At 42.1% G+C, this 19,804-nt stretch overlaps 1 protein-coding gene across 1 annotated transcript in view; it reads right to left on the bottom strand.

The window, feature by feature from the left end:
• The window catches only part of cdh22 (cadherin 22), an 871,134-nt gene that overhangs the window by 255,441 nt on the left and 595,889 nt on the right, over positions 1 to 19,804 (bottom strand). Inside the window, exon 8 of the mRNA XM_080205062.1 lies at positions 14,673 to 14,809. Coding sequence (XP_080061188.1) covers positions 14,673 to 14,809 — 137 coding nt within the window. The remainder of the gene's footprint in view (positions 1 to 14,672; positions 14,810 to 19,804) is intronic.

Genomic DNA, 19,804 nt, shown 5'->3' with positions numbered 1-19,804 from the left:
GTGGTGGGCTGTCTGACATTGGAGAATTCCAATTGATTATGTTAGGATTAGTCCAGCTTTAACATTATTGCAGAATATGATTCATTGGAAATCATGTAGAATTCCCACAATCCTGTCTCTGTCAGAAAATGATGTGGAGATGCCGGCGTTGGACTGGAATAAACACAGTAAGGAGTCTCACGAGCTTAATTTTAACCTGGTGTTATGAGACCTCTTACTCTGTCAGAAAATGCCAGGTTGACAGACCAAGGTGTAGAGTGGTGTCAGATACATGAAAATATTTAAAAGTGAGATTAGGACAGAAACTTGAATGAATAGCCAAATGATGAACACTATAGATTTGGGGACGGGCTGTATTGTTTTCTCCAGTCAGAAACGCTGTGGTCAAAACACGAAACAAATAACACATGAAATCTAAATATTACAGAAATATCTTGAATCACATAACCCTTAAAACAGTGACATATGTTTATTGGAGGTTTGGAGTGTGTATTGCCCCTTTAACAGTCTGCATCATGTGACTCCTGTGGAACCTGGCTAAGCAGTCTAGAATTTGACTGTAGGAGAGTGCACACCTGGAATAAAGAGTTTCCCAGTGTTTAAGTTTAATAGGCCTGCTTTGTGGTTCTTCATGCACAATATTTTGCTAAATACATATATAACACAGATCATTTAGGATGAGTCTACTCAAGATATCCTTTCTCCAATATACTTTTTAAGAGTTTGTTAAGCAGTGGAACATTAGAGGACATGGTTAGATTTATTCCTTGGCATATTTTCCAGATTAAATGATATGAAAGAATCAGGAGAAGGTCTGTTTGTCCTCTTGAGTTCAAATCTATTGCTAAGACTAAGGCATTTTATGCATGTATTAGGAGCAAGAGAGTAGCAAGAGAAAGAGTAAGCCCAATCAAGGACAATGGAGGAAAGTTATATGTGAAACCACAGGAAATGGGTGAGATCCTTAATGAGTACTTTGTACTAGTATTCACCAAGCAAAACGGCATGATGGATGTTGAGGTCAGAACGCTCTAATGAATGTCAATATATTGAAGGAAGAAGTGTTGGACATCCTAATTGCATTAAGGTAGACAAGTGCCCAGGGCCGGATGGGATCTAACTCAGGTAACTGCGGCAGGCAAGGGAAGAAATAGCTCGGGCCTTAACAGATACCTTCACGTCTTCTTTGACCATAGGTGAAGTTCCAGAGGACTGGAGAATAGTCAATGTTGTTCCCTTGTTTAAGAAAAGGAAACAGGAATAATCCAGGAAATTATAGGTCAGTGAGCCTGATGTCAGTGGTGGGAAAGCTTTTGGAGAAGATACTATGGGACAGAAAATATGCACATTTGGAAGAAAATTAACTAGTTAGCGACAGGCAGCATGGCTTTGTATAGGGGTTGTCATGTCTCAACAACGCGATGTTTTTGAAGAGGTAACAGTGGACTGTAAACATGCTAATGTGACATCCTATTCAAGAAAGAAGCAGGCCAAGAAGTGGAAAACTAGAGACCAGTCAGCTTGACTTCTGTGGTGAGAAAGTTGCTAGAGTCAATCTTTAAGGAGGAGGTGACTAAGCATCTGGAAAAGCAAAGCTCAATTCACGAGTGTCAGCACAGTTTTGTGAAGGGCAAGTCTTGTCTGATAAACATACCAGAGTTCTTTGAGGATGTAACCAACAAGATAGATAACAGGGATCCTGTGGATGTGATCTGTCTGGACTTTCAGAAGACATTTGACAAGTGCCAGCAGTAGAGACTGATCCAGAAGGTTAGATCCCAAGGGGTTGGGGATAGAGTAGTGCTTGGATTTAGGATTGGCTAACTGATAGAAGCAAGGGTTGGGATAAATGGGTCCTTCTCCAGTTGGCGATCGTAAGTAGTGGTGTCCTGCAGGATTCAGTTCTTGGATTGCAATTATTTACAATCTGTATCATGATCTACAAGAAAGTGTAACATTGCAAAATTTGCTGATAACACAAAAATAGGTGGGAAAGCAGGCTGTGATGAGGAGATAAAAAGTTTACAAATAGATATTGACAAGCTAGGGGAATGGGCCAGAATCTGGCAGGTGAAGTTGAATGTGGATAAATGCAAGGTTATCCATTTTGGCCAGAAAAATAAAAGGGAAGATGACTATTTAAACGGGAAACAGATTCAAAAGCATCTGTGCAGAGGGGTCAGAGTGTCCTTGTGCATGAGTTTCAGAAAGTGGGTATGCAGATGCAGAATATTATAAGGAGGGCAAATGGGATCTTGGCATTTATTGCAAAGGGTCTAGAATATAGAAGTAGAGAAGTGTTGCTACAATTCTATAAGACATTGGTGAGATCATACTTGGAGTATTGTGTTCAGTTTTGATCACGTTTTTTTGAGGAAGGATGTGGTTACACTGGAGGTGGGTCAGAAGAGGTTCACTCAATTGATTCCAGGTTTGAAGGGGCTGTTGTGTAAGGAGCGATTGAGTAGCTCGGGCTTGTACCCGCCGAAGTACAGAGAAATGAGGGGGGATTTGATTGAGGTATAAAAAATACACAACTGGATAGGTAAAGTAAATGTTAACCAAATTTCCCCCTTCTAGAACAGTCTAGGGCAAGAGGTCATAGTTGTAGAGTAAGAAGGGGGAAATTCAAGACAAAGATAATGAGAAGCTACTTCTCAAAGAGGGTTATGAATCTATGGAACTCATTGCCCAGGGTGCAATGGATGCAGAATCAATCAATGGATTCAAGAAAGAGACAGATAATTATTTGATCCAAGGCAGGATAAAGGGCTATGGGGAAAAGGCATGGAGATGGAGTTAGGATGAGATGGAAATCAGCCATGATCACATAAAATGGCTGAGTGGGCTCGAAGGGGTGAATTGTCTACTCTTGCTCCTAATTCCTATGTTCCCATGTAACAAAGTTAATTGATGAGGGAAGGGCTGTGGATATAGTTTATATGCACTTTAGTAAGGTGTTTGACAAGGTGCCATGTGGCAGACTGGTACAAAAACTAAAATCACACGGGATTGGCTGGATGGTTAAAAAATTGGCTTGGTCCTAAAAGATGCAGAGTAGTGGTAGAATGGTGTTTTTCAGAATGGAGATCTCTAGCTAATGGTGTTCCGCAGGGTTCAGTGCTGGGACCTCTGTTGTTTGTAGTACATATAAATGATCTAGAGGAAAATATGGGTGGCCTGATAAATAAATTTGCAGATGGCAAGAAGATTGGTGGAGTTGTTGATAGTGGGAGTTGTCAGAGGATACAACAGGATATAAATAGATTGGTGAGACTAAGGCATAGAAATGGCAGATGGAGTTGAATCCAGACAAATGTGAAGTGATGTATTTTGGCGGATGAAATTTAAGTGTGAATTATACAGTCAATGACAGAACCCTTAGGAACATTAACATCCAGAGGAATCTGGGTGTGCAGGTCCACAGTTGCCTAAAAGTGGCCAGACAGGTGGCCAAGGTGATATGACATGCTTGCCTTCATCAGCTGGGGCATTAAGTACAAGAGTTGGGAAATCATGTTGGAGGTATATAAAACACTTGATTAGTCCATATTTGGAGACTGTGTGCCATTCTGGTCACCATACTACCAGAAGGATGTGGAAGCTTTGGAGAGAGTTCAAAGAAGGTTGCCTGGTCTCAAGGGTGTTGAGTATGAGGAGAGGTTGAATAAACTAGGATTGCTTTCAACTGGAAAGACAAAGGCAGAGGAGAGACCTGATAGAGATCTACAAAATTATGAGAGATATTGGCAGGGTGGATAGTCAGAGGCTTTTACCCCAGGGTGGAAGTGTCAATTACAAGGGGGCACAGGTTCAAGGTGAGAGGGGGAAAATTTAAGGGAAGAATTTTTTTTAGTTTAGTTAGAGCATCACAATCAGCATAGGCTTGGAGGGCCAAAAGGCCTGTTTCTTTGCCGCACTTTTCTTTGTTCTTTGTTTTTAAAGCTGAAAAACTCAAACATTGATTTCTGCCATGGACTGTTATTAATGTTACATACTTCCATGACATTAGCAGATCAGCTGATAGTTTAACCACTCTTGGGTCTTATGAAGTGAGGGAAAAATGGACCCATTGATGGGCCTTTACTTAGTGTTGTATGTTGCTTGAATGGTGAGGCTCAAGGTTATCACAAAATTTGATTTCTGGATTCATCGACAGATTCAAAATGAACTCATCCCATGTGATGAACTGAAGTCCATCCCTTAGGTAAACATCAAGAATTGGGGCAACGAGGAGAAGGGAGATAAAGGTCAGGAGCTAAGAAGAGGGGACAGTGAGGGCCAGGGAGCTGAGGGCTGGAAGCTGAGGAGAGGGAGGACAAAGGCCAAGTATCCATGGAGTTGGACAATGGGGCTTGGGGAGTGGAGGAGTGAAAGCTGAGGGACAGGAAGCTTGAAGCAGTGGGCCAAGGGCCCCGGAAGCTAAGGTTTGGGCGCCAAAGAGTAGGGGTCAAATATCTAAAGATGGTGATGGTTGGGAGGGTGGGGGTGTGGGAGGGGGTGGAGTCGACTGAGAAGTGTTGAAGTCGAGTGCGAGGTAACATGAGGGAGGGTGAGGAGTGGTGAGAGATCATGATGTAGGGTGGTGAGAGATTATGAAGGGGGTATGTGTATTGGGTCAGCATGTGTCCATACATCTTGCTTATTCCCAGTCTTGGAGTTCTCACTCACTCTCATGTGCACACACCATCATGCACCCTCATCCACTCTCACATTGGCTGAGGGTGAGTGAGTAAGAACTCTGATCCTAGGAGTGAGGGGAAACATTCATTTTCACAGTATAAAATGCTAATATCATCTTTATTTATCACACTGTTTTTAACTCAGCAAGTTGTTTTGTTCCATTGCTCAGTATTTTTTTGAAATTTATATTTAATGTTGTGCCAAATGTCTTTCTTTCCAAAATTTGGTTAATGACTTCTTGAGTTGAAAGATTTTTAGATGTTCCCCCTTCAATGTGTAATGATTGCACAAGCCTGCTCTGGAGAAAACAGAGTCCCAGTCAACCAGGAACCAGAAAAAGGCAACCAGGAGCCAGAAAAAGGCAATAGCATAAGGAGAACAGGAAATGAGACAGAGAAGCAGCACGTCAGGGACAGTGATTGGGCTGATAAATGACAACTCACATTAGCACCATTGAAGTGCCAGGCAATCACCATCTCCAACAAGGGAGAATCAAACCATTGCACCTTGACATTCAATGGCATTACCGTCGCTGAATCTCCTACTATCAACATCCTAGACCACCATTGACTAGGAATTGAACTGTACCACCCATACAATACTGTGGCAACAAAAACAAGCCAGAGACTGGAAATTCAGTAGCTCACTTCCTTATCAACAAGTCATAAGAAAAGAGTACAATGGAATACTCTTCCCTTGCTGGGATGAATATGGTTCCAACAACACAAGATGCTTGACACCATTCAGGCCAAAGCACTTGATTGGCATCCCATCCATCACTTTCAACATTTGCTCTCCCTACCATAGATATAGAATAGCACAATTCACAAGATTGCAACTTACCAAGGCTCCTTTGATAGCACCTTCCAAACCCATGACCTCTACCACCTAAATAGACAAGGGTAGCAGATGCACAGGTAACACCACCACTTGGAAGCCACACACCATCCTGATGTGGAAATATATTGACATTTCTTCACTGTCTCTGGGTCAAATTCCTGGAACTACCTCCCCAACAGCACTATGGGTGTACCTACACCACCTTCCAGTGTCATCAAGATCTGAATTTATTCCATTATTTTGAGTGTAAATCATTTGCTTGTTAATTTGCTTCTTGAAGTTTCTTCAGATTAAATGCCCTCTCCTGGTAGTTCAACACAAAACCTTCTCCAACAAATTCTTAAATTCCTTTCCTTAAGAAAGAAATGAATGAGGAAAGGACATTTAACCTCTATAATAGGCCATGCACATTTTGTGCTAGATGAGATACTTCACAAGCACTTGACTGATCTTTTTAATGTGGAAGTTTAAATTTGATCGCACATTCATTCTCCAAATCATTAATTTGTTTACACAGAATTTGTCTCCTTGCAGTGAGCCACCTGACCATGTTCACTCTGTCCCATCAGAAATTGTGCATGGAAGAGAGCATGACACAAATCAGGAGAGGAATAATATTAGCATTATAACTTGCTGCAAGTACTCTTGTCTTTCAATCCTATATTCCTTTTTGTTTCTTATAGCGTAACACTGATTTGAGTGCTGAACATGAGAAATGCTAGTTAGAAAAGGATATTAAAAGCAGAAGTAAGTTGGTTGGAATGCTAATATACTAGAAGTATTTGACATGCAAAGAATCAAGAAACATTTAGTAAGAACATGGCTTCGCACAAGAATCCGAGAGAGATGATTGAGACAGTTTGGGAATGTTTCAAGAATGAAAACAACTGGAGTATCTTGCAAACATGGAACTACAACAATAACATATTTATATATATAGATAAGGATTAGAAGCCAAGACCCCAGAAATGCTACATAGGCAACGTCAGCGTACAACTAGTAATTGTGGAGTGAATTTGTTTTTGTTGAACTAATTGAATTAAACATACTTGGACAGGTAAGGTGCACGTTAACTCATTCAGCATACATAGATACGTTAATATATTTGCCACATCTCACAACCATTTAGGTGTGCTCCACTGTTGTTACCATCTGCTGTCTATCCAGGGCCAAATATAGCAATGAGAATAATGTCAAACTGCATCCATTTTTGTCAATAATTCTCTACAATAATTTTTACAAAAAATATAAATCCCTGTATTAAAGAGAAACTCTTCTTTTTTTTAATAGTTAGATTATCAACAAGGAGATAAGGAGAATAATGACTTCAACCACTGTAAATTTTTCCCCCACTTCCTATTGACTTTAATTTTGTGGGGGCTCTTATATGCCACACACAGTCTTGACATTCTTATTTTGTTCATGCTGGACTTTTTGTACCAAAAAGTCTACCAGGCTCAAGGGACACTCTTCCTCCACTTTGTGAATTGTTAATTAAGGGGATAAATGTTAAATTCCACAATCAAAAAATTGAGATTGTTCTGTAAAGAAATTATTGGGCTCAGTGCAGCCCCTCACAATATATATTAATGATTTGGAGGAAGGAATATAGTGCACTGTAACCAAATTTGCAGGTGATACAAAGGTGGGAGGGAAGACAGATTGTGAGGAGGATATAAATAGGTTTAAGAGAAAGATTGACAGGCTAAGTAAATGTGCAGAAAATTGGCAAATGGAATTCAATGTGAGATTTTTCATTCTGGAAGAAAGAATGAAAAGACAGATTATTATTTAAATGGAGACAGCCTGCAGAAAGGTGTTGCACAAAGGGACTTGGGATTCATTGTTCATGAAACCCAGGCAACTAGCATACAGGTGCAGAAAGTAATAGGAAAAGCAAATGGAAAGCTGGCTTTTATTTCAAGGGGGTGGGAGTATAAAAGGAAAGAGGTGTCGCTGTAACTGTACAAGATACTCGTGAAGCCATATTGAGAATATTGGGTGTAGTTTTAGTCCTCTTAATTAAGGAAAGATATATTATCATTGGAAGCAGTGTAGGGGAGGATGATCCCAAGTATGGAAGGACTGCCATATGATGAAGGATTGTACAGGTTGGCTCTCTATTCCTTGGGGTTCAGAGTTACACAAGGTAAATATTAGAGGGATGTTCCCACCATGGGAGAGCATATAACAAGAGACGTAGTTGCAGAATAAGAAGGTGTTTATTTAAGTTGGATTTCAGGAAGAATTTCTTCTCTCAAATAGTTGTGAATCTTTGGAATTCCTAACCCCAGGAAGCTGCAGTGGCAGGGAACTTGAACATTTGCAGTGTTGCAAGATCGATAGGTTTTTAATCAGTAGGGAAATTGAGGGTTATGGAGATAAGGCAGTAAAGTGGACTTAGTGAGTGTTAGATCAGTTGAAGGACTGCATGGCCTAACCCTGTTCCTAAGGAAAATGCTAATGTAGGGATAATGAATTGGAGAATTTAATGAGAAAGAAAATCATCAAGGACATTCTGGATTGTTCCCTCTTCCTGCTGGCAATAAAGAACAGTACAGCACAGGAACAGACCCTTCTGCCTACCAAGTCTATGTTGACATAGACACCTCTCTAATCTAATATTTTCTTGCCTCTACGTAGTCCATATCCCTCTATTCCCTGCCTATTCATGTATCTATCCTGATGCCTCTTGAACATTGTTGTAGGATCTGCTTCCACCACCTCCTTTAGCGTTTCAGACATTCACCACCCTCTGTGAGAAAAACGTGCCTCTTACATCTCTCCTATATCTCTTTTAAACTTTCCTCCTCTCACTTTCAACCTATGCCTCCAAGTAATTGACCCTTTGACCCTGAGAGAGAGAAAAAAAATGATTATTCCCTCTATCCAAGCCTGTCATGATCTTGTAAACCTCTATCAGGTCCCCCCTCACCCTCCAATGTTCCAACAAAATTAATCCAAGTTTGTCCAACCTTCTTCATAGTTCATATCCTCCAACCAGGCAACAACCTGGTGAATCTGTTTTACAATTCTTCCAGTGCATCAACATCCTCCTGGTAGTGTGGTGACCAGAATTGTACACAATACTCCAAATGCAGCCCAACCAAAGTCTTATACAGCTGTAACATGATTTTTCAATTTCTATACTCAACACCTCAACCGATGAAGTCCTTCTTGACCACCTTCGAGGAACTGTGGACCACATGCCTAGATTCCTCTATACGCTAATATTTCTAAGGACTCTACCATTTAATGTATACTTTCCTTCTGCATTAGACCTTCCAAATCACATTGCCTCACAATTGTCCAGGTTAAATTCATCTTCCATTGATTGGCCCTGGTCTCCAGCTGATTTATATCCTGCTGTATACTTTGACAATCCTCCTCACTATCTGCTACTCCCTCAATTTTTGTATCATCTGCAAATTTACTAATCAGACAACCTGCATTTTCCTCGAAATCATTTATATATTACAAACAATAAAGGCCCAGCACTTATTTTTGTGGAACACCACTTATCACAGACTTTCAGTTAGAAAAGTATCCGTCCACTGCTACTCTTCGCTCTCTATGCGCCAACTAGTTTGGTACCCGTCTTACCAGTTCACCTTGGATACCATATGACTTCACCTTCTGTATCAGCCTGCCGTAAGGAACCTTATCGAAGACTTTACTAAAACCCATGTATACAACATTCACTACCCTGTCCTAGTCAAACTTTCTTACAACAGCATTGTGAGATTTCTTACTGTGCTTACTCCAGCCAATGTTGGCATCTCCACAACAAACTTTCTTGTCATTTCCTCAAAGAACTCAATCAAGTTCCTTCACAAACCATGCTGCCTATGACTAATAAGCCTATTCTCTTCCAGATGAGAGTACATCCTGTTCCTAAGAATCTTTTCCAATAATTTCCCCACCAGTGATGTAAGGCTCCTAGGCATGTAATTTCCCATATTGTCTCTTCTGCCCTTCTTAAATAGAGAAACAAAGTTAACTATCCTCCAATACTCTTGTACCTTGCCCATGGTTAAAGAGGGTATTAAGCTTTTGGTCATGATCTCAGCAATTTCTTCCCTTGCGTCTCTCTCTGTACTCTGGGATAGATTCTATTTGGCCATGGGGACTTGTCCACCTTAATGTTTTTTAAAACATTCAACACCTCCACCCTTTTTATCTTAACATGTCCTAGAATATCAATATCCTTCTTTCTACACTCACCATCCACCACATCCATTTTTTTGTGAATAATGATGCAAAGTACTTGTTAAGGACCTCATGCATCTCATCTGCTCCACACACAAGCTCCCTCCACTGCCCTTGAGTGGACCTACCCTTTCCTTAGCTATCCTCTTCCTCCTTATATATGCATAAAAAGGGTACAAGATTCTCCTTAATCCTGCCTGCCAATGTCATGTCATGGCCCCTTTTTGCCCCCCTTAAATCCCTGTTTAAGCTCTTTCCTGTTATCTTTGTATTCCTCAACAGTCTTATCTGTTCTCACTGTTCTGAAATTTATGTATGCCTCCTTCTTTTTCACTAAGCTCACAATCTCTCTTGTCATCCAGTGTTCCAGAATCTTGACATCTTTATCCTTCATTTTTACAGGGACATACTTGTCCTAAATTTTTATCAACTGACTTTTAAAAGACTCCCACATATCAGAGTGAGTTCACTCAGATCTGTTCTGAAAGGTTCTATGTTCATATAAGGTAGTGGCTCATTCAGAGAACAGGCATAATTGGCCCTTCCTGTAAAAATCTCTGTTAGCCTCTGGATCTAGACATCATCGGAAAAAAACCCCTAATTTACTATAAAATATGGTGGGTCTTACTCAATTGAGTGATATGTTAAGTGTACTTCAGAGGGCTGTTAATTGGTGTGCTACTGAGTCACATTTATTCTAAATGGCCAGTTTCCTTCCCTAAAGGAAATTGGTTGTTATGATAGCCTAACAGCTTCAAAGTCTATTTTACTGATGCCTGCTTTCTGCTTCCAAAGTTTTTGAATTAAATTTAGATTCTCAGAAAGCTATGATAGAATTTGAATTTATGCATCAATGGGTCAAAAGCATGAATTAAACCACCTTGAATTTACTACACATGAACAGGCCATTTGGTCCAATAGGTCTGTACCAGTGTTAATACTCCACACAAGCTTCCTTCCATCCTACATAATCTAGCCCTGTAAGTATAATTTTGGGCTGGATTTTACAACCACCTGCCAGACAAGTTTTCAGAGGGGGTGGCATATAAATTGGCTTGCCCACTGTCTTTCCACTCACCCTTTGACTATGAGCAGATACTGAAATCAGCAGTCCACCCCACGGTTTTTAAATAAATAATTAACAGAATTTGTAACAAAGCTGATAGACAGACCCAAATATTATGTTGCATACATTAAAACTATTGGTGTGCCAAGCGGGTAGGAATGGGTGAGCCATTTTATTAAGCAAGCATCTTCAAAGATGGGAAGGACAGCGGGGTACACCCTTTAGGGTTGCCCATTGCATCAGGGACAACCCTCCAAGATGTTACCCCACTCATTTGTTCCTCTTGCCTTGCCTCCAAAACCTGACCCTCTGGCCTTCGCTGGGGTCCCCCATTCACCCCCATCCAAATTCCAGAACTTACCTGAGTCCAGAGACAGCATGCTCTTCATCTGTGGGCCTATTTGCAGTTCTAGCAATGTCCATATTGTGTCCTTGCATTGATGGGAATGCTAGGGCTACCAGTTAATCAGATTGTTCAGCAGATCAGAAGAGCAGGACCCAGTGAGAGGCCGTGCCCTGACCCTTGCCTTGCTCATGTCACCCACACCATATTATTGTTGAATAACAGTGATCTTGTTTGACATGGGTTGGCGGGAGTGTGTTTTTTTTGGGAGAGCGAGCATAAACTACACCCCCTCTCCCCCTACCCCCACTGTAAAATTCAGATTTTTTTTTCCTTTTCAAGTTATCTAACCTTCCTTTAATTGCATTCATGCTATTCTCGTCAACTATTTCTGGTGTTACACTGAGTTACATCGCACTAAAGCACAGAAACTGCCAAATTGGCCAACTGGTGTTTGCTGGTAATTATCTTCCTCAAAAATCTTCTCCCATTCTCCCAAACCTTTCGCCATTCTGTTCCCCCTCATCTTCCCCTTAAATGCATCTACGCTATTTGCCTTGTCAAATTCTTGAGGCAGCAGGTTCCAATTCCTACCACACCATGGGTAAGGAGGTTTGTCCCAAACTCCCTACTGAATTTATTAGTGACTCTCATATTTGTGGCAATAAGTTTTCTTCCTTGAAGGTGGAAATATTTTTACCACAAATACCTTTTCATCACCTCAGCAACATCTATCAGCCTTCCCTTTTCTGGAGATAAGTTCCTCAGTCTGTTCAGTCTTTCGTCAGTGCCTTCAAATTCTTTTTATCATATGGAGGACAGTGTTGGCATAGAATCCCTGCAGTTCATTGATGCCACAGTGAATCTCAGAAAAAGCATCCCATTGTAGCCGTGAACCTCGTAACGCCTTGGACAAGGGGTGTAGAAAATCAGATTTTGCCAGCAAGAATCATGTTTCCCAATTTGTACCATATTTTCCGCCCATGTCACTGTTCTCGGTGATGGCTAACGCATGCTGAAAATCACCCCTACTGATTCTGATGGCACTCATGTAAGTTGTCTGATTATGGAGTCTGTCCAACACTGTTTCTTGTGGGAGCATGATTAACTAGAAACTGAGGACTGACTACAATGTCCCTTTGAAGTCTTTTTGAAGATTCTCTTTGATAATCATAATCTGAACAGGCTGACATTTAATCAAATATAGATTCATGACCTTGAAATAGTGTCACATTCCAGTTGTTTTCAATAAAAACTGGATTTTAACACACAGCAGTGAGGAATTACACTGTTAAATAGCCAGATAAAAGAATTCATGTCAGAAAGCTCTGCACAAGAATTATGGTCACAATGGACTGTTTTTTGTTCATCCAGGCACAAATGTGAAGCAAATCCAAGATTACATTTACTTCACATGTTTACATTGAACAAGCTAGGTGGTGGATCCTAATGGTTATAGTTCTGAATTCACCTTATCTCTCACAATATATGTCCCTCCACAACATGCATCCCTAGCCCAATTTCTAGAAGTGTAGGTCATCTTTAATGTCTTTGTGTTGGAAGCCATTTTTTTTTAAGTGCCAGTATAATACATGTTGCCTGGGAATTCAGGTGGCTGAATTTAATAGCATTTTTATTTGATACCCATGGGTGTCTCACTTGAGCTATTATTCAAGAGTGGAAACCATTCCAGATTTGGATTTCTCTTCCTTCCATCATGCTAAACATTGTCCTAATTGGAATCAGCACAATGTACACAAACCTGGGGAACATTCTGCCCTGTACAGTCTATTTCCATGTTGGATGTTCAGTAGATTGCTGAGTCATCAGGGAGCTATGAAGTTGGTTCCATATAGAAAAGAAACCTTATGAATTGAAAGACAGCAATACAATAAGGTTTATTATTTTGACATTTCTCTTGGTTAATAAGCTATGTGCTAAGTTAAACATCGTCCTCCATGCAATCTTCATCTCTCATCAGTTGGAGGCGTTGACTCAGAAATAAATTTTTACTGCACAGATGAAATGAGAAAAAAATAATTAGTTGCCAGGGACCAGATCTTTGATGTAAGGCTCGATCTTGTATCAAAAAATAAATAAACCAGACGCGTGTGGTGAGATGTTCAACTAGGCATTTCTATATGATGGGGAAAGTGACTACCACATAACAAACATGAAAAAAAATCTGGAAAACATTATTCACCTCATCAGGCTCATTCTTATTACACAGCAGGAGTGTTTTGGGGAAAATGTCATGAGATTACTTCAGGAATATGAAGATAGAACTGCCGTGTTTTGAATATGAGAATTTGGAAAACTCTTGAAGAATCTGTTAAGACATTAGATATTGCAGTCACCATGTCCATATTTATCAGTGGTGCCTGGTGCACATTTGAAATTTTGACACACCTTTTAAAAAATATCAAAATACAAACAATTGGTAACATAAGGCTGCGTATTCAAACATAAAACAGTTGATAGCTTAGAGGCATGTAAACAATCAGGGCTATGCTCAGCAAGCTTGTGGAAATTAATGGCCTCCCAGACCTATTTATTTAAGAGTAAATTCATGACTCATGCTTACCCTTGCATCCCATCCTTTAGATTTAGTTATCTAATATGGTTTTGTTTTCTCTTATGCCACTTTCTCCTCCGTCAGCTTGCCTCACCCGATACTATATTTACCTTTATCTAATAGTGGTGTCCCCAAAGCACTCCATGAGGTCATTAAGTGCTTGAGGTCAGTCAATTTAAGGGTGAAATTCCACCTTCAAGAGCTGCTTGCCAATCAGAGGACTGGCAGTACTTTAACCACAGCAGTGCCACCGGTAGTGTTGGCCACCATTGGTACTGATGAGGAAGAGACTTCAAGGTCTAAGTGCATCTGGCTCAGGTGCTCATGGGGGATGGGGGTGCTGGAATAGTGTTTTTGCTGAGGGCAGCATGGCTGTGGCAGCTGTTGGGGGTGGGGGACGGTGTTTCCAGGGGCCACAGGATACCCAATCAGGAGGGATTACACAGCTGCAGTCCTCACACCCACCCATCCCAACTCCCTCCCCCAGCTAAAGCCTGGACCACCTCATATTGAACAGACTGCCAGCTTTTATGTGGGATATATGGTCATCCCCATGTTGGAACAGTACCAGCGTCAGTGCGATGAGGCCCTCAGCTGGCAACCTAAGAGCCTCAGTTAGCATTTGGGTGGGAATGTCAAGATCAAGGTTCCCCACATCCGATTAAATCGTGGGGAGTCAGGAAGAGAAAGGGTACTTGACACTCCTTTCACTCCAGATTCAATATACCTGCCTTCCCTTGCCTCCTGTTTGCATTTTACCCATTATTATAACCTTATTAATTCTATCTTGTGCCTCTTTAATCATCATGGGCTATTTATCTCTGTCCAGTATTCTTCTGATTTAATTCCCACAGACACTGAAACATTTCCAGCATGCAAACTGGAATCAGTTAAATTACTACCTCATCCTTTCCACTGAACTGGAGCAATTGAAAAGCAAACCAATGTGCACCAACCTGCTTCCATTGCTATCACGGTGATATTGTGCCATCCTGCTGTCTCCCGATCCAGTCTTTTGGCAATAGTAATGTCTCCAGTGTTGGCATCCACATTAAATATCCTTTCCAAGTCGGTGTTACGGTCAATGGAGTACCTGTAAGAACATTAATGAGAACAAAACACAATTTAAATGGATCATTCCAAACCCCACCTAATAAATAAAGGAAATGCTTGCATGTATATAGTACCTTTCATGACTCACATGAAAGGTACTATATACTCACAAACATCTCAAAGTGTTTTATAGCTAAGGAAGTACTTCAGAAATGTAGTCACTGTTTAAACGTAGGAAATCTGGCAGCCAATGTGTACACAGCAAGCTCCCATGAATAGCAATTTCATAATGACCAGAAAAACTGTTTTTTTGTGATGTTGATTGAGGGGCACATATTAGCAAAGACAACAGGAATAACCCTCCTACTCTCTTTTGAAATAGAGTCGACCTGAGAGAGCAGATGGGGCTTTGGCTTAATACTGCATCTGAAAGATGATATCTCTGACAATGCGACATTTCTTCAGTCCTGAACTGGAGTATCAGCTTTGATTTTTGTACTCAGCTTCTGGAATGGGCCTATCGGACTCAGAGGTGAGAGCACTACCAATGAAATCATGACAGAAACCTAACCTAATAGTAACCTAAAGTTTTAGTCTAAAGCAGCTGAGAAACAATTAGATGTGGACACATTATGCAAACTGGAATCAGTTAAATGACTGCCTCATCCTTTCCACTAAACTGAAGCAATTGAAAAGCAAACCAATGTGTTTATTATCATGCAAATTATTGCATGAAGTAATCAAAACCGCCACACCTTCGTCCAACCAAGACACATCTAGATATTAAATGCAAAACCTGTTGTTGTCCTATTTCTCTGGATAAGTTTGTTTGAGCAGTTAATGCACATGATTAATATTTCCCCAATTTATGAAGCTCTTCACCACCTACAGTACTCACTTCCACCTGCAGCTTCAGATGCCCATGTATTATTTCTCACTTAATGGCTAAGATTTGGAATTCAGAGCAGATGGGACAAGTTAGGAAGGAATTGGAAGAGCCAGGGGAAAGGGTTGAGGGATGGGAGGAATCAGAAAAGATATTGAAAGGGTTGGGGTAAAGAGGATTGATATGTGGTATTGGGGAGCATTGACGGATGAAGTGCAGTGTTGGAAGGGTCAGGAGGAGGTGGGAAGGATCTGGGGAGGTGCAATGATCAGAAAGATAGGAAGGACAAGGGAGTTATGGGAAAGGTGAGGATGTTATTGGAAGCTTGAAGGGGTTATGGGAAGGTTGAGGGAGTTTATTAGAAGCATGAAGGGATTATGGGAAAAGTGAGGGGGTAATGGGAAGCATGAAGGTGTTATGGGAGGGTGAGGGGGTTATTCGAAAGGTGAAGGGGTTATTAGAAAGGTGCGAGGGTTATTAGAAAGGTGAGAGAGTTATTAAAAGGTGAAGGAGTTATGGAAGTATGAGAAGGGGTGATGGGTTGGGGAAATAGTTTAGCTGTGGAAGGGGAAGGAACCACCCTTGTTCCTCTACATGCAGTGCTGGAAAGCACATATTTCTTGATCCCTTTAGCTGCTGTATTTTCTGAGGCCCAGGAAATCCAGTTAACTGGTGTTCAGTTTACAATGGAGGCAAAATTTGAGTAGTGTAGACTCATTCAAATATTTAAATGGGCACAAATCTTGAGGAAGCCCATCCCTGGTAAAACCTGAAGTGGTGAAGTATGCAGTGGGTTGGGTTCAGTTTTCAATACTTTAACATTTTAGCATCCCTCCTGACCTAAATTCATCCCTATTTCGCAATCTCTCCACACCCCTCCCCCCCCCCCGCCCCCCTGCCCACCACCACCGCCACCACTACCCAAGCATTATCTGTGCAACGAGAAATGGCTGGTGATGTTGTTGGTTCATGTGCCCAGAACCAGGGTTCACATCTGAGGATCCAGGGGAGACTGTTTGAGGAGGAATCTTTGAGACAGAGATAGAAAGGTTCTTGATCAATAATGGGATCAAGGGTTACGGGGCAAAGGCAGGAGAATGGGAATGAGAATCATATCAGCCATGATTGACTGGCGGAACAGACTTGATGGGCCAAATGGCCTAATTTTGCTCCTATATCTTATGGTCTTATGAAGAGAATTTTTATTTACCCACAGTGGAATTCGCTACCAGTGAAGTAGTTGAGGCTATAACATTGGATGTTTTCAAGCAGCAGCAGCTAGATATAGCTCTTGGAGTGAAGGATGTGAGGGGAAGGTGCGGTCAGGCTATTGAGTTGGATAATCGTCCATAATCAGAATGAATGATGAAGCAGGCTCAAGGGGCTGAATAGCCTCCTCCTGCTCATATTTTCTATGTTCCTGAGGAACAAAAACCCAGTATCAATTCAGCTCTGAGACATTAATTAGATGTTGTATCAAGGGAGCATTAAGACAATCATTCTTGAAATCCCCTGCAGAGCAATTATGCATTAAATAGAAAAAAACAAATCAATCCTAAATTATGGTCAGTTTTTGTGCTGTCAGTTGTGACCAAATTGGTTAATGATCACAATTTCATTTTACTTGGGTCTATTACAGCTGAGGAAGAGAAAAAGAGAGAGAGAGAGAATGAGAGGGGAAAGGAAGGGAGGAAAGAGAGGGAGAAGGGGAGGTAGAGAGAGAGGGAAAAGGGGGGAGAGAGAAAGGGGCAGGGAGGGAAATTTTATCTTTAATCTCGCATCATTCAGGAGAGAGAATGAATGTTGTCTGTTGTCTGTATATATTGTCTATGTGTTTTCAGTTCCCAAATAGTTTGTCTTCATGGAGGGTGCCTGTTTTGCTTTTTTAGAAATATTGGTAAAAACATTTAGTGAGTGTTCTCACAATGCATTCCGCATGGCAAGCAAACCCTGGCAGTTTGCTTGCTGTCTCCTGGGATGGAAGGGTGGGGGGGTGCGGGATGCATTTTGCCATTCAAAGGTACATTGTCTGATTGATGGATGTGTGATCAGGAAGTTGTGGGGGCGGGATAGGTGGGGACAATGAGACCCATCCTCCTGACCTTGTTATCAACCACCCTCCTTTGTTTCCCTTCTCTCCCAGGATTCCGATCCCGTCAAAACAAACTGTGCCTTGGTCTCGCCTCAATGCAAAGCCTCAGTTGGGTGCCATTCCAGCAGCTGGAATCATCACACTCTCCCCAGTGGCACTGCTGAAGGTAAAAAAGCTGCTGGCCTCTGGAGTTCCGCGCCAGCAGCTTTCCCATCAAGACAACAAGACTTTCTGCCTATCACACAAATGAGTAACATGATATATGAATTTCAGTGGCGATGTGATGCTCGGTATGTAGGCCATAAGTCTGAAGACTGGTGAATCACATCAAACAGAATGTCCCAGCTGCCGTTCTCAACCCTACCCAACCAGTCCAAACGTGCAAAACTCAAAGCTTTGGGCAGTATTTTGTGACCGCGTCTTGCCTGTTTTCGGGTGCGATGTGGTTGTGAACTGGGGCATGAAGTGATTAGTGCGATTTGTGCCCATTTTCGTGCCAGTTCCCACTTTACGAAAGGGAAAAAGGGGATTCTGCCCAAAATGAATGAGACACCAATTTAAATATTTTTGCATTCATCTCAATACAATTAGCGAGCTGCACACCCTAATTTATAAGCATGCCTGCCTTTACCACATCGTTCATCCCAGCCAGATCAGCCTGGAAAACAACTCCTCTTTAAAAGTCGGCTTCTGGCACTCTATCAGTGAGGATTAGTGAGGATGTAAGTGCCCACTGTCGGGTGGCTCCATGGTGCTTACAGGGAGTCGTTTCGTGGCGATCATGTTGTGTTTCAGGTTGGGAAGAGTCTGCGAGTGTGTGGGGGTGGGAGGGGATGGTGGGAGGCTGTAGCTGATCATGGTGTATGATGCCTGATTTTCAGCACGAACCTGGGTCTCAGCAATGGCCTGGGATCCTGGGAAGCTGCTGGATCTGAGTGCAGGCAGCACTGTTGCAGGTGGGGATATGCCGGAAAGCCTCTGAGGTGGCAGTGCTGCAGCCTCAGGACTTTTCAAGCAGCACTACCTGAGGTCATCACTGCATGGGTTGTGGGTGTGTGTGTTCCTGGGGGGTAGGTAACAAACACACCCGCTGGGGGGTGGGCTGTGTTGCTGGGGATTGTGGGGGCGTATGGGGGGGGGGGCTGTGTTGCTGGGACTGTGGAGGAGGGAGGGGGGCCCTGCTGCTGCTCTGCAGTGATCAATGGGGCGAGGGCAGCTAGACTGCGATTGCTGAGGGAGGGCAGCAGGGCCGCAATTGCTGAGGGAGGGCAGTGGGGCTGTGATTGGTGGGGGAGGGAGGGAGTCCGCGATTGGTCTGGGTAGTGTGGGCAAAATCTGTGACCGAGGGCTCCTATGATTACGGGGGTGGGGGAGGGGGGCAGTGGGTGTACTTGTGGAGCCTGCAGAAGAAGGAGCCCGACAGCACTCTTTGTCTGTCAGACCTGTGCTACTTAGTGCGCATGTGCAGCATATGTGTTCTGCACATGCGTAATACCTCCCTCTACACGCTTTCAGGCACGTTAAATCCTGCCTACAGGCTTCCTCAGCAAGCAATAAACTCACGCAAATTATTGCAGCCTGAGTGTATATGGGGGGAGCGGGGGGGAGAGGAGGCTGGAAACATGCCCAGAAAATGGATCTAGAACTCTCCCAGTTCCAAGCCTACTGGACACTTAGACAAAAAGTTGTAAAATATCACTCGTAGTATTGAACATTAGATGTGATACAACAATTGGACAATATTTTTTAAATAATCCTCAGTGTGCTAAGAAATAAGATGACAACTAATTTAAGATTGTCACTCAGGCTTGCAATATGGCCAGGTTGCATACTGGGCGGGGGGAGGAGGGGTTTGCATACTAGAAGTTACATTTATTAACTTACGAGGCCCTTTTCTTAGCAGACAATTAAACACAATAAATCAAAGCCGTTTGCTGGCTCATTTCTCAAGGCAATGTCTTGACCAATCAGTCAAATCACCTAGTTTAAATTTCAAACAATATTTGCCAATTAACTGCCAATCACCTAGTGTATTCTCCATGATAGCACTCTACCAA

The sequence above is a fragment of the Carcharhinus amblyrhynchos genome, chromosome 16 (assembly GCF_965287045.1).
Source record: "Carcharhinus amblyrhynchos chromosome 16, sCarAmb.v2.hapA, whole genome shotgun sequence".
NCBI classification, from domain to species: Eukaryota; Metazoa; Chordata; class Chondrichthyes; order Carcharhiniformes; family Carcharhinidae; genus Carcharhinus; species Carcharhinus amblyrhynchos.
This window is presented reverse-complemented; position numbering and strand designations above follow the sequence as displayed.